We start from the raw sequence: 18,951 nt of genomic DNA, 5'->3' as shown, positions 1-18,951 counted from the left end.
TAGCACTATGAGAAAACAACGATACCTTAGAGCCATCAAATTTTGAATAACGTAATCTTCCACCCGAACATGAGCTCCTGGAAGCGCGAATTTTGAATTTCGAACATTTTTTATCATCTATTTCATATTTTGTAAAACATTAAAGAATTTCTAATTAACAAACTCAACGATTTCATACGAATGAAAACAAATGAAAAAGCAAAGATGGTAAATTTAAAGAATTCCTCTACGAATCAGTACTAAATGCTTCCTGATAAACACAAACACGTTTTGATTTACGATGATATATTTTATTTCTAAGATGTTTTATGATTTTCGACTAGACTCAGAAATAAATTAAATCTATTCCTATAGTAACATACGCAAACAACGTTCCGCATATCAACAGTCATCCTGGTACGGAGACAGGTTGAAAAACAAAACACCACTATATAACCTTTGTGGATATAAATATTGTTGCGCGCGTATTTGTCGTATTGGATTGAATGCAAACAGAACCGATGACAGCTTGATAAAATTTACTTTCCCCCAAAAAATAATTTTACAATTCTTTTCACAAAAGCACTGGTACAGCTCTTCTTAACACAAAGCACAAGAAGTAGTTACACTTCAAACTACTAAGAACGCTAAACACAACGCAATGCAAAACTCATCTAAAAAGACGAAGCTCTCACAGATACGATTATCTCAGTACTCCGAAGTCAGCTCTCAACTGAGAAACTGAGAGCAGATGGTCTCAACCTTGTCGTATATAGTTTTCATCTGGCCACCGAAAAGTCTCTAGTGCTTTCTACTTCTAGAAATTACTGGAAGGCATATACGGTTGCATCTAAGGGTCGGATATGGTTACAGTTACATATGGGGGCCAATTACAGTACCAATAAAGTTATCCAGGGACCGGACCAAAATGTCGCCAAATGTTCGCCAAATTTGGCGACTTCTGGCTGTTTTTCGCTAACGTTAAAAAATTAGTTAAAAAAATTATAGTTAAGAAAGTTAATAAGTTAAAAAATTAAGTTAAACTAGTTAAAAAGGTAAAATAATTAGGTTAAAAATAATTAAATTAAATGATAATAAAAATAATTAAATAATAAAAATAACAATTACAAAATAATAAAATTAAGTTAAAAAACTTTGGCGACAAAAACTAGTTACCAAAACCATCGCCATCTTGGCGATATATCGCCAATTTAGCGAGCTAGCCATTTATCTCAAAGTTAAATAAACTTGCCTCTCTAATCTCATTTTTCCGGCAGAGTTTCGTGTCTTTCAAACATTTCATGCAACATTATACGAAAGAAACTTCCCTAAAATTATTCACATATGCACAAAAATTCGTAGCAATACCATAAAAGTCGCTACTTGAATTAGAATAAATACTTATTTTGCCTACTGGAGAAGAGTTCTAGTTCTTCGAGCAATTGGATGGGCTGTTGTCCAATTAAGTTTGAATGGATGAAGATGGCTCAGATACTTGCAACAGAAGAAACATCTATATGTTTGGTAACATAGGATTTATGTAGCACATAGTCGTACATCATATGTGACACGTACACCAGATTTATGTAGCATGTATATAACACGTAGATTTGTGTAGCACGTATAATGGAAACACTGAAGAAATTGCTCCATCGTTTTTAATAGATCTAAGGCACGTAATAAGATAAGGACAGGTATTATTGTAGTGAGGCAAGTTTTTCTAATATGGAAATGCCCCCCGATATCACAGATAATATATTCCAGAACTTATCATGGTCGCGTTCATCTGTGTTAATATCGAAAGTTGCGTATAACGTAATCATTGTAACCTACATAAGTTTGACTGATAAATTATACATAGTAATATAGAGCAAATATTAATTAAAGTGGAAGAAAATAATACGTGCTTTGAATTGTTTATTCTGGCGTAATTTCGCTATTTTACGCATCTCTAAATTAAAAGATACCATTGTTTTAATCTAATATTTGAAATATATATATTCTACATATTTGGTATTTGTCTCAAGTATTAAAATCTTTCACAGTGTTATAAAGCCATTCTGACAAATTTTATTATATCTAGATAAATCTTAAAATTGCCTGCTCAGTACATATTTTTCATATTTTCTTATTTATAGCCCAAAGGAGAGTTAGCCCAGAAGGGCATTTAGTCACGAAACGGCATTTTACGTTGAATCACTATAAACGACATGTCACGTTTCAAATTGTTGCCACCAAATATTAGCGTTCCGTATTATATTTAAAGAAATTAAATAATGAAGAATCTGCATGAATGTATGTACGTTTCTCGCATGGTGAAAAAACCAAGGTACGTAGAAACATGAAATTTTGAATAGCATAATCCTTCACCCGAACATACGCAGCTGGAAGTCCGAATTTTCAATTTTGAATTTGTTTTATCGATTTCATATTTTGTAAAACGTGAACGAATTTTTGATTAACAATCTCAACGATTTAAAACATTTTTTATCTCCAGCGTGCGACTGTCTATAGGAAATTCTAAAGATATGCTGTTTTTAAATATTTTGTGATATTGCAGTTGAACTGAGTTTTTTGTAAAGTACGAAGAACATGATATTTAATAAATAAAGGCAACAATATAAATTGTTAAAAATGCCTCCTTAGACGTAATGTAAAATATAATATATGTATATATTTTTCATTTATTTAAAGTATTTAACTGCAGTTTAAATTTGTAAACTTCTCACATCTTTTTAAGTTTTCTCTATCAGCTTTGGCATATTTCTATGTGTAGACTTTCAAAGAAAGATAAACGATGAGAATTCCTCTTTCCACCTAAACATTGCAAAAGCTATGGAAACTGATCTTTCACATTTTCTTATACCTTTTCCTGCTTTAGGCTTAGCATAACACTGCATGCAGACTTTTAAGGAATAGCAAATCAATAAAAAAGCATACGTTTTCCATCAAAGCATTGTTAGATCTATCCCAACTAGGGTTACATGTTGTGCTTTAAATGGGGACTCTCATGAAAGATAATAATGGAATAAAATTATGATCAGTGTCTCTCAATATGCGGTCTCCGTAGACCCCAAATGATGCTTGAAACCTGCCCTTGTTGTTCTCCCAAATTTGCGAAAACGACAAGAATTAATTTTAAATTATTTGTGTATAGCACAATAGCTGAATATCTTAGATTATGGAAATTGCATATGGCCATTGTTACACGTTTTCTCCTTAAGAGTGACATTTTTATGAAATTTATTACTAATTACTCCACCTACGGACTTCTCTAGTCTCCGCAGCAAAAAAAGGATTTAAAGTACTATGACTGTGGTGCTTCTCACCAGCATACATTCAAATATGTAACAGCTATGCAAGAATCGGGTCACTTATATATTTCATTAATTTAATTACCAACATTATTTAATTTTTAGTTTATAACATAAATATTAACCGTTCTCCATGAATTATTGTTGTTGTTGCTAATGCTAAGTTGTCTGACCTGTAGTCAACACAAGCCCACGAAATTCCTCGTGGTAAGGAGCCCAAATTTACGCCTGCCATTGCCAACAGCCTTGAGCACCTTACATGTGACAATGCGATTTAGCTTAGATTCGCTCCTTATTTTGATGGACAGCATCCTGGTCTACCAGCACTCTTTCCCTACCATCAACCTCTCGAGAGGACTTTCGGTTCGCCGCATATTTAGAGTGCCCGCATGCCGCAACGACACTATACTTTAGAAACATCTATGCCTTGCGCGGGATACGGACATGGGCTCTTCGGCATGGCTGTCAGCAACGCTGACTACCATACCGATTGGGCGACCCTCGAATATTAAAAACAAACATAATTATTAATATAGTTATTTAATATCAGTATCAAATTAAATGAATTTTTATTAATTCTATTTTTAAAATGCAAGTATACTGACAGTTAAGTATTCTGAAAAATTGCTTTCGAAAAGGACAAAACAGTCCGCAGAACTTTCGAATTTTTAAAAGTGGTCATAACTTGAAAAAAAAAAAAATTAAGAACCCTCATTTAGACTACATTGTTTGACTGCGTTATGGCTCATTCTCTGTTGCCACCCTTTTCACATCTTATAAGTACTTTTTAAAACTAAAGCATCTGCGAATAATTGAGCAGCGAATAGTACATAAGCAGATAGGTCTACCCGACTCTTGAAATTTGCATAAAAGTGATTTATACACTCTCATGCATTTGGTTATAATTTAAATTTTATTATTATGCAAATAAAAATAATATTTAATAGCCCAAAATGGACGTTGGTTCCGAATAGGATATTAGCCTTAAAACGGCATTTTGCGTTGAATCACTATAAACGGCGTATCACTTTTCAAATTGTTGCCACCGAATATTATCACCCTGCACTATATCTAAAAAAAAACTAAATAATAAAGAATTTGCATAAATGTTTGCATGTTTCTCGCACTGTGAAAAAACAACGGCACCTAGAGGCCTCAAATTTTGAACAACGTAGTTTTTCAACCTAACATGGGCATCTGGAACCCCGAAATTTGAATTTTGAATTTGTTTTATTATCTATTTTATATTTTGTAAAACTTTAACGAATTTTTTATTAACAAATTCAGTGATTTAAAAGCGACCAGTGGCAACATTGTACAGAATAAGACATTTTTATCTGCAGCGCGCGACAGTATGTGTCGAAAATTCTAGTGATTTTGCTGTTGAATCGAAATTTATATGGCGTAAGCGCAAAGAACGTTTTACTTAATAAATAAACTAAACACACAAAACGTCACTAATAAAAAGAGGAAAAAATTTTGTAAAGCCATCTTAGTAAGAAAACTGATCATTAATGTAATGAACTGAAAAAGCTGAAAAAAAAATCTGATGTGTACACCACATGACTTCCTTGTACGGAATATTAAATTATACGCATTTTTTCTTGCATTTCATTTAAACTTATTGGATAGAATTAAATCTACTTCGTCGACAGCGCATAAACCACAATAGAATAAATGCATTCTTTAAAATTCACTCTAGTATTTGTTTACCATAGCGACACTCTGGCGCTAGATTCACTTACGAGTAATATATTTCGTTCATATTATAACTCATAATGCACAACATTTATATCATTTAAAGAAAAGAATTATCTAATCGTTGCCACATGTTCTATTCAAATACTATAATAAAGCTAGAACGATGTATAAAAGAAATTAAGCAAACAAAACGAAAAAGAAACAGTTTTCCGCAGACGATTGAGTATTTCTCATTCAATTAATTCAGTTCTCACTTCGCTACAAGGCAAAAATACATAACAACTCAAAATATCTATATTAAAAATTACGAAGTAAATCTGAAACACTTATTTCCTCGAAAAAATTCCAGAAAGGAATAAGCATGATTTAATTCGCAATAATAACAAATGAAAGCGTTATCTTTGTTATTGCGAAGCTACGTTTCTCTAGACTGGCAACAAATCCACTAGTCTGCTATTTCAAATGTAAACAATCAATGGCCGCCATAAAAAAAAAATGGCTTAGCGGCACTTAAACAACTTTAAAATTGTTGATAATTCTAAACATATTGCACATAGATTTACTAAAGGCATAAAAACCTTTACCCGAAGATAAAAACAACATAATTCAATCATTTTTAAAGCAAAAAATGTACAATTTACAAACATATAAGAGTAAAGAAACTGAGATCACTGAGCCGGGTAACAGAGTGGATATATATATAAATATATTTATATACGTTTGGTGCGGCCGATTGCAACCAAAATACGAGGTGCACATCTACATGTTATAGCAGTCCTATATACAAAATTTCAACGTTCTGAGGCTACTCGTTTTTGAGTTATGCGAGATACGTACGTACGCACGAACGTACGTACATACGTTCGTACAGACGCCACGAAAAATTCTCTTCAGAATTAATTTTAAAGCAGTTTTATAATTTTTTTGGAGGAAGCGAGTCTTTTATTCGGTCCTTACGTAGAGATACACGCAAAAACATCGTTAAATTGCATTCGATAGCGGTCAAAATGGATATTTTCGTTGAAATATGCTGCCTGAAACTTTTCACGATTACAATACTTCCTTTTGACTTCGTACAAGGATGTAAAAAAGCAACTTATACAACTTACATTGAAAGAAATGTTTAATAAAGTAAACAAATAAATATTAACCTTTTGTATACACTTTGATATCCTTTAGATCATAAATGATCATAAATGCTAATTTTAATTTTATAATTTCTACATGCCATCTTACTAGATTTAAAGAGATGATGTAATATCTGGAAAAATCCGGAATTGTAGAAGTCCCGACGAGTCTGGATCTCGGACTTTGTACTGTAAAGGGATCCCCCAAATAGATTTGGATCCACTAGTCACCATTAGAAGTAAAAAAACAGAAAAAACAGAAAGAAAAAAAACAGAAAAATGTGTTCCAAAACTGCTATATCGGGAATTCTAATTGATTACTGCTATGCTACTTTTAAAATTTTTGTAATTTTGCTGTTGAATTGTATACGAGGTAAGTGTGAAGAAAATGATCCTTAATAATAAAGCTAAATAGACCAAAAAAGAAAAAAAGGTTAGTAGGAGTAAGGGTAAGAGCAGACTGGTAGACTGAGAGCTTAGCGAGAGTGTAAAAAACCTTAACAAATAATTTTGGGCGACTGTTAAAATCTGAGATCTTTCAGACTACTTTATTTATTTATTATTATTGTTGTTGTTTTTACTATGTTTTATTGACATTGATAGAAAAACGTGGAAGGAAAATCTTAAAAAGCGGAATGGTCTACTGAATAGATGATGCTATTATTGCAACTGAAAAATACGAAAAGCATAATAAATAACAATAAATAAATACAAATAGCTTTCGAATAATAAAAAATAAAGAAGATCATAATAAATAAATACATAAAAAGAGTATTTCAGTAATGAACAGCTCTTTAAATTGTCTTAAGTCCAGAAATCTTTATAGCTTAAATAAGAACGGAATATAGTGTATGAAAATAAAACTGTCAGTTTCAAATTCAAATTTAGAAGTCAAAACTCAAGATTGAATCTCAATATGAAATTTAACTTTAGACTAGCGCGCCAGTTTTAGTTTCAAAAATAATTTCAGTGTTAGAAGAAACGACTCAAAATTAAGATAAAAATTCAAATTTAGACTGACATTGAACTCAAAAGAGCAAAATTTCTATGCAGACAAAAGGAAAGTCGTTGAAAATTCCTAGAATTTTCCTAATAAAGCGTCATCAGTCTAAAATTGAAATTTTTTAAAGAATGAGATATATTCTAACAAAATAAACAACCCAAAAGAAAACTGATATAATACAAAAATAAAACTTCTAAGGGTAAATGAACAGGAAAGTAAAGAATGCTTCTTACCATGAATGAGAAAGAAGATAAGACTTAGCTTAAAGAATTTCCCTTTATCTGATAAGAATTGCGAACTGATTATAAAAGATACAGAAGACAAACATTTCTGTTGACACTTCCACGACTTCCAGAAAAAAAATGACATTTAAGTTCGGGTGCGTTATAATTAGCGCTGACTTCATTCATGTATTTTTCTCCTAAGGACGAAAACTGAAACAAGCGTTTGCCAGTTGGCAACGATACGCATGTAGTTTGTAGCCAACTACAAAGCAATAATACTTCTATTAGCCGAAAGGGCGTTAGCCAAGAAGGGCTATTAATTTCGTTTTGGCATTTTGCGTTGATTTACTACAAACTACAAATCATTTTTTAAATTGTTGCCACCAAATATTAGAGACCTGCCTTATATTTTAAGAAATTACACGGCGACGAATCTGCATAGATGTATGTATGTTTCTCCACTACGATAAAACAACGGTACCTAGAGCCATCCAATTTTGAATAACTTAACGTCTCCACCCGAATATGGGCACCCGGAAGCCCAAATTTGGAATATGGAATTTGTTTTATTATCTATTTCATATTTTGTAAAGCATTTATGAGTTTTTCATTAAGAAACTCAACGATTTCAAAGCGAGCAATGGCAGCATTGTACGGGGAAAAAATATCTTCGCTCAATACTGTGTATCGGAAGTTCTAAAGATATGCTCTTTTGAATATTTTTTTATATTGCTGTTGAATAGAATTTTAGGGTTTAAGTGCGAAGAACGTGCTATTTCATAAATAAAGGTAACATACAAAACGTTAAATAAAAGCCTCTTTGGGCGTTATATAAAATCTGAGATCTTTCAGAGCTTATGAGAGCCTTATATATATATATATATTTAACTTCATGAATATTTACGAAGTAACTCTATAATATTGAAATCTGTACGTGTCTGTCCGTTTGTTTGTGGCATTATTTCCTCCGGAACTGCGAGAAATTGAATTTCGAGAGAAGTATCCTTGGATTCCAAAATCTCTTGGGAAGCCATTTCGACCATTCTCATCTTCATACGACTTTAATCAGCCGAGATATTAATTAAAAACTCCGAAAACGCTGATTTTCGCACTCATTTTTTCTGAGTGGAAACAGTTGCGGACGCTGGAGATTAAAATCTGCTTTATTTCGAAGTGTTGCCACTGATTGCTTTCAAATCGTAGAGTTTCTTTATAAAAATTTGTAAGTTTTACAAAATATGAAATAAAATTGGCATCGCTGAACATTTAATACACTACTCCGAGTTCCAAAAAATCGTGGGAAGCCATTTCAACTATTCCCATATTTGTACGACTTTTATCAAACGAGATATTATTTAAAAATTCTGAAAACACTAATTTCCACCTTCATTTTTCCGAGTGGCAACAGTCTCGCGCGTTGGAGTTGAAAATGCTTTCTTTCGAAAAGAGTTGCCCCTGCTCGCTTTCAAATCATATAGTTTGTTAATGAAAAATTTGTAAGTTTTACAAAATATGAAATTAAAAAGAAAAGAAGAAGAAAATCTGACAGGTTTCAGATTTTGAATTACGTCGAAAGGGGCGTTTTTTTAACATTTTGTCTGTTACCTTTATTTATTAAATATCACGTTCTTCGCACTTAAACCATAAAATTCAGTTCAAGAGCAATATCGCAAAATAGTTTTAAAATGAGCATATCTTTAGAATTTCCGATACAGAGTCTGGCGTAGTGGAGATAAAAATGTCTTTTTCCGTACAGTGTTACCATTGTTCGCTTTGAAATCGCTGAGTTTGTTAATCAAAAATTCGTTAAAGATTTATAAAATATGAAATCGATAATAAAACATTCCAAATTTCAAATTTAGGCTTCCACATGCCCATATTCGCAGTAGGATAACGTCATTCAAAATTCGATGGCTTATTGTACCGTTGTTCTATCACAATGCGAGAAATAGACATACATTTATGCAGATTTTTCATTATTTAATTTCTTCAAATATAATGCAGGACTCTAACATTTGGTGGCAACAGTTTGAAAAGTGAAACTGACAGTTATAGTAACCAACTTTAAATCGCAAAACGAAAACAATAGTTCTTCAGGAACAAAGCCCCTTCGGACTAAAAATAGCATTGCAAAACATTAAGTATATTATTATTATATAAAGTCATAGTCTGACGTTGAAGAAAGCACGAAATTGTATGTGACATCATTACATGTGGAAAATTTTCTGTTAATGTCAGCATTTAAAACAAATAACTGCTGTTGGCAACTGTTTTGTTTCAGATTTTACGATAATTGACACGGTATGTTAATTGCCATATTAATTCTTTTATTGAGATTGAGACGTTGTTATATTACATTAAATTTAAATCATGACATCATACTTGTTAACCTGAACTGTCAAAAGTTTTTTTTTCCTCGTTTAGCAACAAAAAATTATTTATGAGTTGGTTGTTGCTTGGAAAAAATGAACTGATTTCATTCATATTAAAATGCTTTTATATATATTTGCTTTTCGGGTGTACATAGAGCTTATATATTTTGCTTTGGTTGCAGCCCGCTACTGTAGTAATAATTACAGAGTAGGTATTTAAATTTAATGAAATGTCTGTCACATAAAATATTTCAAAGAATGTTTCCGTGTTTGTGTTTACCTGTTAAACAGAAACAGTTACTTTTAAGACAACTCTGGATCTATACATTGAATAAAGCTAAAAGGCACTAATAAATAAGCAAAAGAGAAGTAATTTTAATAACTATAAATATAACACAAAGAAACAATCAGTGTTTAATAATCACATGTAAAGTAAAAATCATTCTTTAATGACAGAAAAACCAATTTTGGGTAACAATGAATGTTTAATGACAATGATAAATATTCAGCAATTATTATTTAACAAAAACGTTATGATAAAATTCTAAGTTAGAATTTTATTTAGAAGTAATAAACCTAATTTAAGGATATAAGACTAATAATCATTGTTAAAATACTGTTACTACTATGTTAAAAGTAATAATCATTGCTTAGTTATAATATAAAGTATTAGCCATTGTTCTAAGTTGAGAGAAGTAAAATTGTCTAACGATTATTTAATAAAAGATATACTTATATAAAAATATTATTTAAAAGAATAAACATTATTTGAAAATAACAGTATTTAATTAGCGATTAAAGACGCAGTTATAAACTATCATTGTTTCGCAATAATGAATATGTTATCGGAAAATTATGAAATCCGGCATTCTATAGAATATAGGCATTTTAAAGAATGCCGAAAACTGGCCGGCAATGTATAAAACGATTAAACATTTCACACTTTGCCTAAGCATTCTGTAGAATGCGCAATGCCTAACCAGCAAAGTATGAAATAAATCCCCGATTCGTTTTGAATAACCGAAACTACTTACCAGAAGTTAATAAACGAAGAGGAAAAAAGCCAAAATGACTATTAAGAAGGAACCACAAGACTATTGGTTGCTGAATCGCTATTATGTGATGTTTGTGCAAAGAAAAGACTCATTTATCCCTGTTAAAGAAGGCGTCAATACTATACCACAGTACTGACGAATTCTTACAGTACTAACGCCACCATCACGGAGTTATTTCACAAAACTTATTTGGCTATTGGACACGGAGGACGTAAAAGAATCTTCAAAAATCTTTCAACCAAGTATAAAAACGTTAAACGGAATAATATTAAACCGTACATCCACTTTCGTGTTCTCTGCTGAAAAAAGTAAAACAGAGTCAAAAAGGGCACTGCTGGTTACACCTATGAATTTTTTCTGTATTTTATTTCCGTCCTCAAGTAAATCTTAATGGTTTCCAGTCTCAGTCAGATACAGAATACAAATTTACTATGTGTGTACCAAGAGCATCTCACTATGTTTTTTATCAATTTTGAAAAAAGTTTTTAATGGCAGCCTTCTATTGTTTTTTCAGAATAACATATTTATTTTTGAGGGAGGAACATCTTTTAAATAATAGCCTTATCATAACCATTTTCGTACTTTGCCTGAAAAGCACTTGTTATTTTATAAAATGACTAGGTTTTATATACAGTGTCTAGATAAAGTATATAATAATTCTCATAATTCAATAGTTTGAATAAAAACAGTTTAATTTAATAGTTTGAATAAAAACGCCTATAGAATGCCGGAGTTTCCTACATTGCCAGTAACATATATAATTCTAAGAAATAATCATTGTTTAATAATAAGAGACATAAGTAACAATTTGTGTTTAATAATAAGATATGTAAATAACAATCATTGTTTAATAATAAGTAATAATCATTGTTTAATAATAAGAGATATAAGTAACAATCATTATTTAATAATAAGAGATGTAAGTAATAACCATTGTTTAATAACAATTGGCAAAATCTAAAATGTTATTATTGCTTATAGTATTATTTCATCAAGGTGTAGTTATAAATTAGCACTGTTTCTAGGTAATGTATATAATTCTAAATAATAATTATTGTTTAAAAATGAAAGATAAGAAACAGTCCTTGTTTAATTATAATAGGTAAAATCTAAAATACAATTGGAGCTTAACAATAATAGAATGCAGTTAGAAATTGTAATTATTGTAGTTCAGTAGTAGCTACAATTCTCAAACCATCCTTAATTATTAAAAGATATGATTAAACAGAAAATGCAATTTATTAGAATAAATCAGCCTGAGTACTTCCTGAGTACATTTTAGTACCTCAAGGAAGGGTTTTCCATTGAAGTAAAAATAATATTAAAAAAAATAAAATCTGAAAGATTTTGGATTTCATATTACCCCTAAAGGGACGTGTTTTCAACGTTTTGTGTGCTACCTTTATTAATTAAGTATCATATTCTTCGCACTTAAAGCATAAAATTCAATTCAACAGTAATATCACAAATATTAAAAAACAACGGGCATATCTTTAGAATTTCCCGTACACAGTCTCGCGGCCTGAAGATAAAAGTGTTTTTTCCCCCGTACAGTTTTGCTATTTCTTGCTTCGAAATTGTTGCCACTTTTCTCTTCGAAATATAAAAACGTGGAAACAATAAATGAAATAAACCTCCTCAGCATATTACTACTAATAATGTTAAGATAAAATTCTAAATATGACATGCAGTGGAAGATTACAAGCACAGAAAGACGGCAGATTTATAAACCCCGTATCAAACATATTTATCAATATGTGTCAATGTTTAGTTAGTTCATATTTTTAAAGAATTTTTTACAAATTCTAAATATGTTTTATATTTGTATGGGGAATAAACATGTTATTTCCAGTGGAACAAATCCGGTAAATATTTTCCATACGAGTCTAATGTAGACTGCTTAAAGATAGGACACATATATAAATTTTTAGAAACAGTTTTATACTAAGTTTCAAAGCGAATAAAAATATAAAACAGAGCTATTGTGCTTAATAATAATAATAATAATAATAAAATAAATAAAAAAAAACTGAAATGTTTCAGATTTTAAATTACGTCCAAAGGGGCGTTTTTTAACATTTTGTGTGTTACCTTTCTTTATTAAATATCATGTTCCTCGCACTTAAACCATAAGATCCAGTGCAACAGCAATATCGCAAAATAGTTTTAAAACGAGCATATCTTTAGAATTTCCGATACAGAGACTCACGCGCTGGAGATAAAAATGTTTTTTCTGCACAACGTTGCCATTGCTCGCTTTGAAATCCTTGAGTTTGTTAATCAAAAATTCGTCAAAGTTTTAAAAAATAGGAAATCGATCATAAAACAAATTTCAAATTTCAAATTTGGTCTTCCACATGCTCATATTCGTTGGAGGATTACGTTATTCAAAATTCGATGACTCTATGTACCGTTGTTTTATCACAATACGAGAAATATACATACATTTATGCAGATTTTTCATTATTTAATTTCTTCAAATATAATGCAGGACTCTAACATTTTGTGGCAACAGTTTGAAAAGTGAACCGACATTTATGAGTCCGACGCAAAATGCCAAAACGAAACTAATAGTCTTTCGGGATTCAAATCCCTTTGGACTAAAAAAAAAGTTTTCTGATTTTATGTTGCGCCAAAAAAAGGTCTTTTTCTTTAACGTTTTGCGTGTTACCTTTATTTATTAAATGTCATGCTTTTCGCCCTTAAACCACATAAAATTCAATTCAACAGCAATATCCGAAAGTATTTAAAAACAGCTTATCCTTATAATTTCCGATCGTTGAGTTTATCGTTGAGTTTATTAATCAAAAATTTAGAAAAAAAGGTTTACAAAATATGAAACAGATAATAAAACAAATTCTAAATTTAAAATTCCATCTCCCATGTGCCCATGTTCGGATGGAAGATTTCGTTATTCAAATTTTGATGGCTGTGGGTACCGCTGCGTTTATGCAATGCGAGACGGGTATATAAATTTATGCAGATTCTTCATTATTTAATTTCTGTAAATATAATACACGGCGATATCGGTAGCAACAATTTAAAAAGTGATTCGCCGTTTATAGTGAAAAGCCACAAAATGCCGTTTTAAGAGTAGCCCTTCTGGACTTCCACCTCTTTGGGCTAAAAATAAAAAATTAAAAAGCAAAACAAATATTTAAAATGAAACTAATTTACAAAATTTTGATTCAGTTATACACAAAAAAGGAATTTACAATCACATTATCTAAAATATTAAAAATTGTGTTTGAAAACATAATTCTACTAACAGCTATAAACATTATTACTAAGCTACTAATAAACATAAAACTAAAAATTATATTAGAATATAAACTCACCTGCTATTAAATTGTGCTGAACAGAGTTCAAATTGCAGACCAACTGACGTATTTTACACGCAAAGCTATCACTTCAAACTAAATTGGAGCTCCATTTCCACTAGAACGCAAGGAACTAATAATTGAATTCTCTTTATCAAATAAACAATCGCTAACATGAAAAGAAAAAGAAGTTAATGTACCGCTTCTTTTTCTTTTCATACACGAGTGAGAAGAAAGTGATATGGCTTATCAAAATCAGCGAAACACACTCACCAAGAGAAAAGGAGAGTGTCTTTCTTCGCGTCTCGAGACACGAGGTTATGAAATCAGGAAAAAAGATCGCCGGCAGAAACAACTGATAGCAGGTCAGTAAAGTAACAATTTTCTTCCTCTTAACTGTCGCTACCCTAGCTAATCGTAAACATCATAGCTATCTTCACCGTTAAGATTGTTTTGACATATCAAAATGTCTTGACATGTGTCAAACTCGCTAAGCTTTGTCTGGAGATAGATATACAAGCGTAATAACATTAGGCATACTGCATTTTTATTGCCATTCGCTTTGATATATTCTGCTAATATTGCGCTTTTTCTCAAATATCTGCTAATCCCACATCGAGCAAAGCGATAAGCGTCATTTGTCAACAGCATTTTCAACTTTTTTGTCTCAATGTTATGTATGTTACATACGAGTAATTTTCACAATATTCTGAAATTTATCATTGCCAGTGTATTGAAATTAGATCAATTGTAGTGTCATTAGGTTTTTTTATTTGTGTGTGTGTAGGAGACATGCCCTCGCCAGGTCTCGAACTCTCGAATACGCGCCAAGTGTGCTAACTGTTACACCACGAAGGCATGCAGAAAGGAAGGAGAACAGCGTACTTATGGTGTAGAGATTAATTCTAAAAAAGTGAATATAAAAGCTATTAATTCTGTATACCAGGCAGAAACTGATTCTATAAAAGAAGCCTTCCAATGGATTGACTCACATTTTCATTTTCAATTCATCTCAAAATTGGGGGCGGACTGCGCTAAGTCGCACTGTCATCTGCTCAAGGCCGTTGCCTCATTATCTCAAGGCTGTTGCCAACGTCAGGTGTAATCTTGCGCTCCTCGTCAGCTTGGGCTTATTGTAGGTCAGACAAGTGAGCACCAGTCAACAACAACAGCATTGAGTCAGTATTCATGTATTATGTGATTGCCGATAAAAGTAAAGTGGAAGAATTATAGACAATTTTAATCCGAAGTTAAAAAGTACTCTTAGGTTACTGAAAACTCAGAAACAAGATTTGGATAATAAAAACCTTGCTTTAGATTTTAATTCGAGCCACTACTGTGATATAAAAAGGGAAAAAGGGGGTAAAGTGATAGATATGACATAGGAGAAATATGCAGCCAATGTTATTTCCTATTGTCGAATCTTGTTTACTAGATTAGAAATTTAATGCTGACACGAAATCCTTCGCTAATAAGAAAATATCTTGTAGCCATAAATAAATTCAGCTGTTATTTTTTCTTAGGATGAAGTCAAAAGGGAAAAACATATGAGCATGTATCTTTAGTATAGGCAAAATTTAAGGAAAATGAAATCTGTCTTCAAAAACAAAGGAAAGAAGATCTGAATTTTCTACTCGAAAAGAAATGATTTATTATCAAACACTGAACCTGCTTCCAAGGTTAATTGCGTGTTTTGCAGAAAGTCGCGTGACTGTAAGGATAGTTACAAAGTAAAAAATATTGAAAAATTTGAAGATAAACAGGACACATAATCAAGAAAAACAAAGCTTGTTTCATTTACTTGAAAATAGGTCATCGATCAACTAACTGTTAAGGCATATTTACTTTGTTTGATAGTAAAAACCACTTATGAGTTCAGATACAAATTATAATGTAAAATATTCCGCATAAAAAAGGACAAAATTGCAAATCCTACACTTTTTTGGTATAGTAAAACAAAAAGCATTTTGTTGAAAAGTGTACTGATGTATACAGAACCAAATTGTAAATAAAAGTGCGGAGGACCACACAAAGATAAGAAATTTATGCGTGGCAGTCCTTCACAGGTTGCCGTGTTCGAGCTATTACGAGGACTGAAACTTCAGATTCTGACATTACATAAGCAATTGGTTCGGTTACGGCTCTACTTGACATTGCAAGAATCACTTCACGGTCAGTGTCAAGGGTTTTAGCGATCTGCACTGTGTCTAACAACAAACCCTCTATATTTCAGGGAAGCCCTTTACATTTCAGGGAGGTCCTCTATATTTCAGGAAGGCCCCCTATATATCAGACCTATGATCTTATTGATCCTCTGATATCGTTCCAATTACAACGAAATGGATGACGTAAAATACAACCAGAAAAAATTAAGAGACGAGTTCAGCCTTCAAACTGTTTTAGACAAGACAAAAACTTCTAAACTCTTGTCTTTAGAAACTCATGTACTCATGTATTCTAAAGGTATGTACTTAAATGATATAAGCAAAGATCCCTCAGCTATTGAAATAATTAAAGGATCAAATAATTCCAGAACTTTTTAAATGGTTAGGCGCTATATTTAATAGCTATTAGCCTTGCCCTCGACAAGGACCGGAAATGATGGACATTTCACTGTAGGAACACCTAATAAGTGGCCAACGTTGCCTTCTATGAAGAGACGGACAGTTACAACCATGCCTTCTCCGAGAGTCGAATCTGGAACCATCTCTACGGTAGTCAGAGTCACTAACCACTATACCGGCTGGACGTCAATTTCAGAAACTTAGTTACTGGAGAAAAATTACTTAAAAGAAGAATGGGGAATGAAGAATACTGAAAGAAAACTAAAGGTTAATAAAATTTGCTTCAATTGGATTGCTAAGGCTAGAATATTGATGATGAATGAAAATGAAACATATGTCGCTATGATTACGATATTTTTTACCTCCATCAAAAAAGATGAAAATATATGGAATTTGGAAATTTTAGGTGTTACATATTCTGCGAAAAGGTAATGATGCCAGACTAATGATTTTCAATTATCAGTGTGAAAAGCACTACACAGTGCAAAATAAATAAATAAATAAATAAAAGGAGGCTGTTCTATACCTCTCGTTCTACTCGGCTGATTGACAAAACTCAAACTGCGTTTTTCATGTCTCGAAAGAACGACTTACGATATATATTAGATTTATATATATCATTGTTCTAACATAGGTATTTTGCCACAAAATCGGACTTTTTCTGAAATAACATAACAATTTTTTCCCATATTTCGATTCTACGATTCAAATTTTGTAAAATTTGGTGCAAAATTTAGGGAGAAATTCAAAAATTTAGCTTGATGTAATTTTTTTTAGTTTGCGCCAAGAATAATTCACTTAACCCACTTCATAATTGGTTACAGCCGAAAACATCGCGGCAAAAACATCGCGGACGAAAACGTCGCGGAGAAAACAACGCAAGGCAAAAACGTCGTGCTACAAAACATCGTGGGAGAAAACATCGGAAAGAGAAAACATCGCAGCTCTAAAACATCGTGGTACAAAACATCGTCGTCGAAAATAAAGCGGTTCAAAAACTTCGCAGTTTAAAAATATCGTCGTCGAAAATATCGTGGTAAAAAATAAAGTGCCTACAAATCATCGCATGACGATGACATGGCAGACATGCTTTTTTCAGGTTTTAATGACTGTAAATGGATATTCCCATTATGATTTGTGAGCGCAAGATGTGAAGAAGGATAATTTTTGCTAAATTTTTGCTGAGAAAATAAGCATAGAAAATTAATGCAACTTATAGCACTTAATAGAATTTTAAACCGACATAGTTAACTAAAAAAGGCCATTATTAAATCATTTTTTATAAAGTTTTTACTGGTAATTTTCATGAAAAGTATAATCTATAAGTTGCATTTAATTTTCTATGCTTAAGTTTCCTTCTTACTTTTTTAAGCAAAAATTTATTAATTAATAAAAAATGTGAAAGTAAAAATTATCCTTCTTCACATCTTGCGCTCACAAATCATTATGGGAATATCCATTTACAATTATTAAAACCTGAAAAAAGCATGTCTGCGATGTTATCGTCATGCGATGATTTGTAAACACTTTATTTTTTGCCACGATATTTTCGACGACGATGTTTTTAAACTGCGAAGTTTTTGAACCGCTTTATTTTCGACGACGATGTTTTGTACCACGATGTTTAAGAACTGCGATGTTTTCTCTTTGCGATGTTTTCTCCCACGATGTTTTGTAGCACGACGTTTTTACCTTGCGTTGTTTTCTCCGCGACGTTTTCGTCCGCGATGTTTTTGCCGCGATGTTATCGGCGGACACCTTCATAATTATATGGCAACCTATTTTTCTTTCCCTTCTAATTATGCCGAAGCGGAAAAAAAGGCGCATCGTTCCTACCTTTTTACTTTGTGCATGAGCGGAAGAATGTCACATCGTTCCTACTTTCAAATAATTTTACCAAAATGTCTAAACCACATTTAATGTTTCATTGCTTTCAACAAATATGCCAAATTTCGAAACGCTAAAATATATAAATTCACGTATATCTTCGGAAATTTTGAATAAAAACTGTAATGTTTTTGCAGATATGCTTATAAATACGTCTACCTTAAAATAATGATAAAAATTTTATAGATTATAATTCAAAAGTCTATTCGAAAAATTTATAAAAATTATTTAAAAATACAAATTTTAAAAATAAATCATAAAAAATGGGCGAATTTTATTTGGAATGAACCTGAATTTCGAAATGTGAAAGGAAGAAGCAAATAAGTTTAACAAAAAAAAAAAAAAAAAGAGAGAGATTAATAAATATATATGAAACTGAAATAACATTGCGGAGCTAAAATTTTG

At 31.7% G+C, this 18,951-nt stretch overlaps 1 protein-coding gene across 4 annotated transcripts in view; it reads right to left on the bottom strand.

Annotated features, from left to right (window-relative positions):
* LOC118199446 (alpha-tocopherol transfer protein-like) overlaps positions 1-18,951 on the bottom strand; it is a 165,579-nt gene that overhangs the window by 102,969 nt on the left and 43,659 nt on the right. The window contains exon 1 of one of the 4 annotated variants that reach the window (XM_085826965.1): positions 14,114-14,405. The exons of 2 other annotated variants lie outside the window; for them this stretch is intronic. Coding sequence is in view for 1 of the 2 variants with exons in the window: in XM_085826964.1 (XP_085683090.1) it covers positions 7,358-7,360 (3 nt within the window). In the remaining variant the exon portion in view is untranslated. Of the gene's footprint in view, positions 1-7,357; positions 7,503-14,113; positions 14,406-18,951 lie in introns of those variants that run through there. One more of the 4 variants, XM_085826964.1, reaches the window with a different exon arrangement.

This window comes from Stegodyphus dumicola, chromosome 11 (genome assembly GCF_044657685.1).
Source record: "Stegodyphus dumicola isolate Sdum_Otavi_A_Nest chromosome 11, ASM4465768v1".
Lineage (NCBI taxonomy): Eukaryota > Metazoa > Arthropoda > Arachnida > Araneae > Eresidae > Stegodyphus > Stegodyphus dumicola.
Note: the sequence above shows the minus strand (reverse complement) of the source record. Positions and strands in the feature narration are given on the sequence as shown.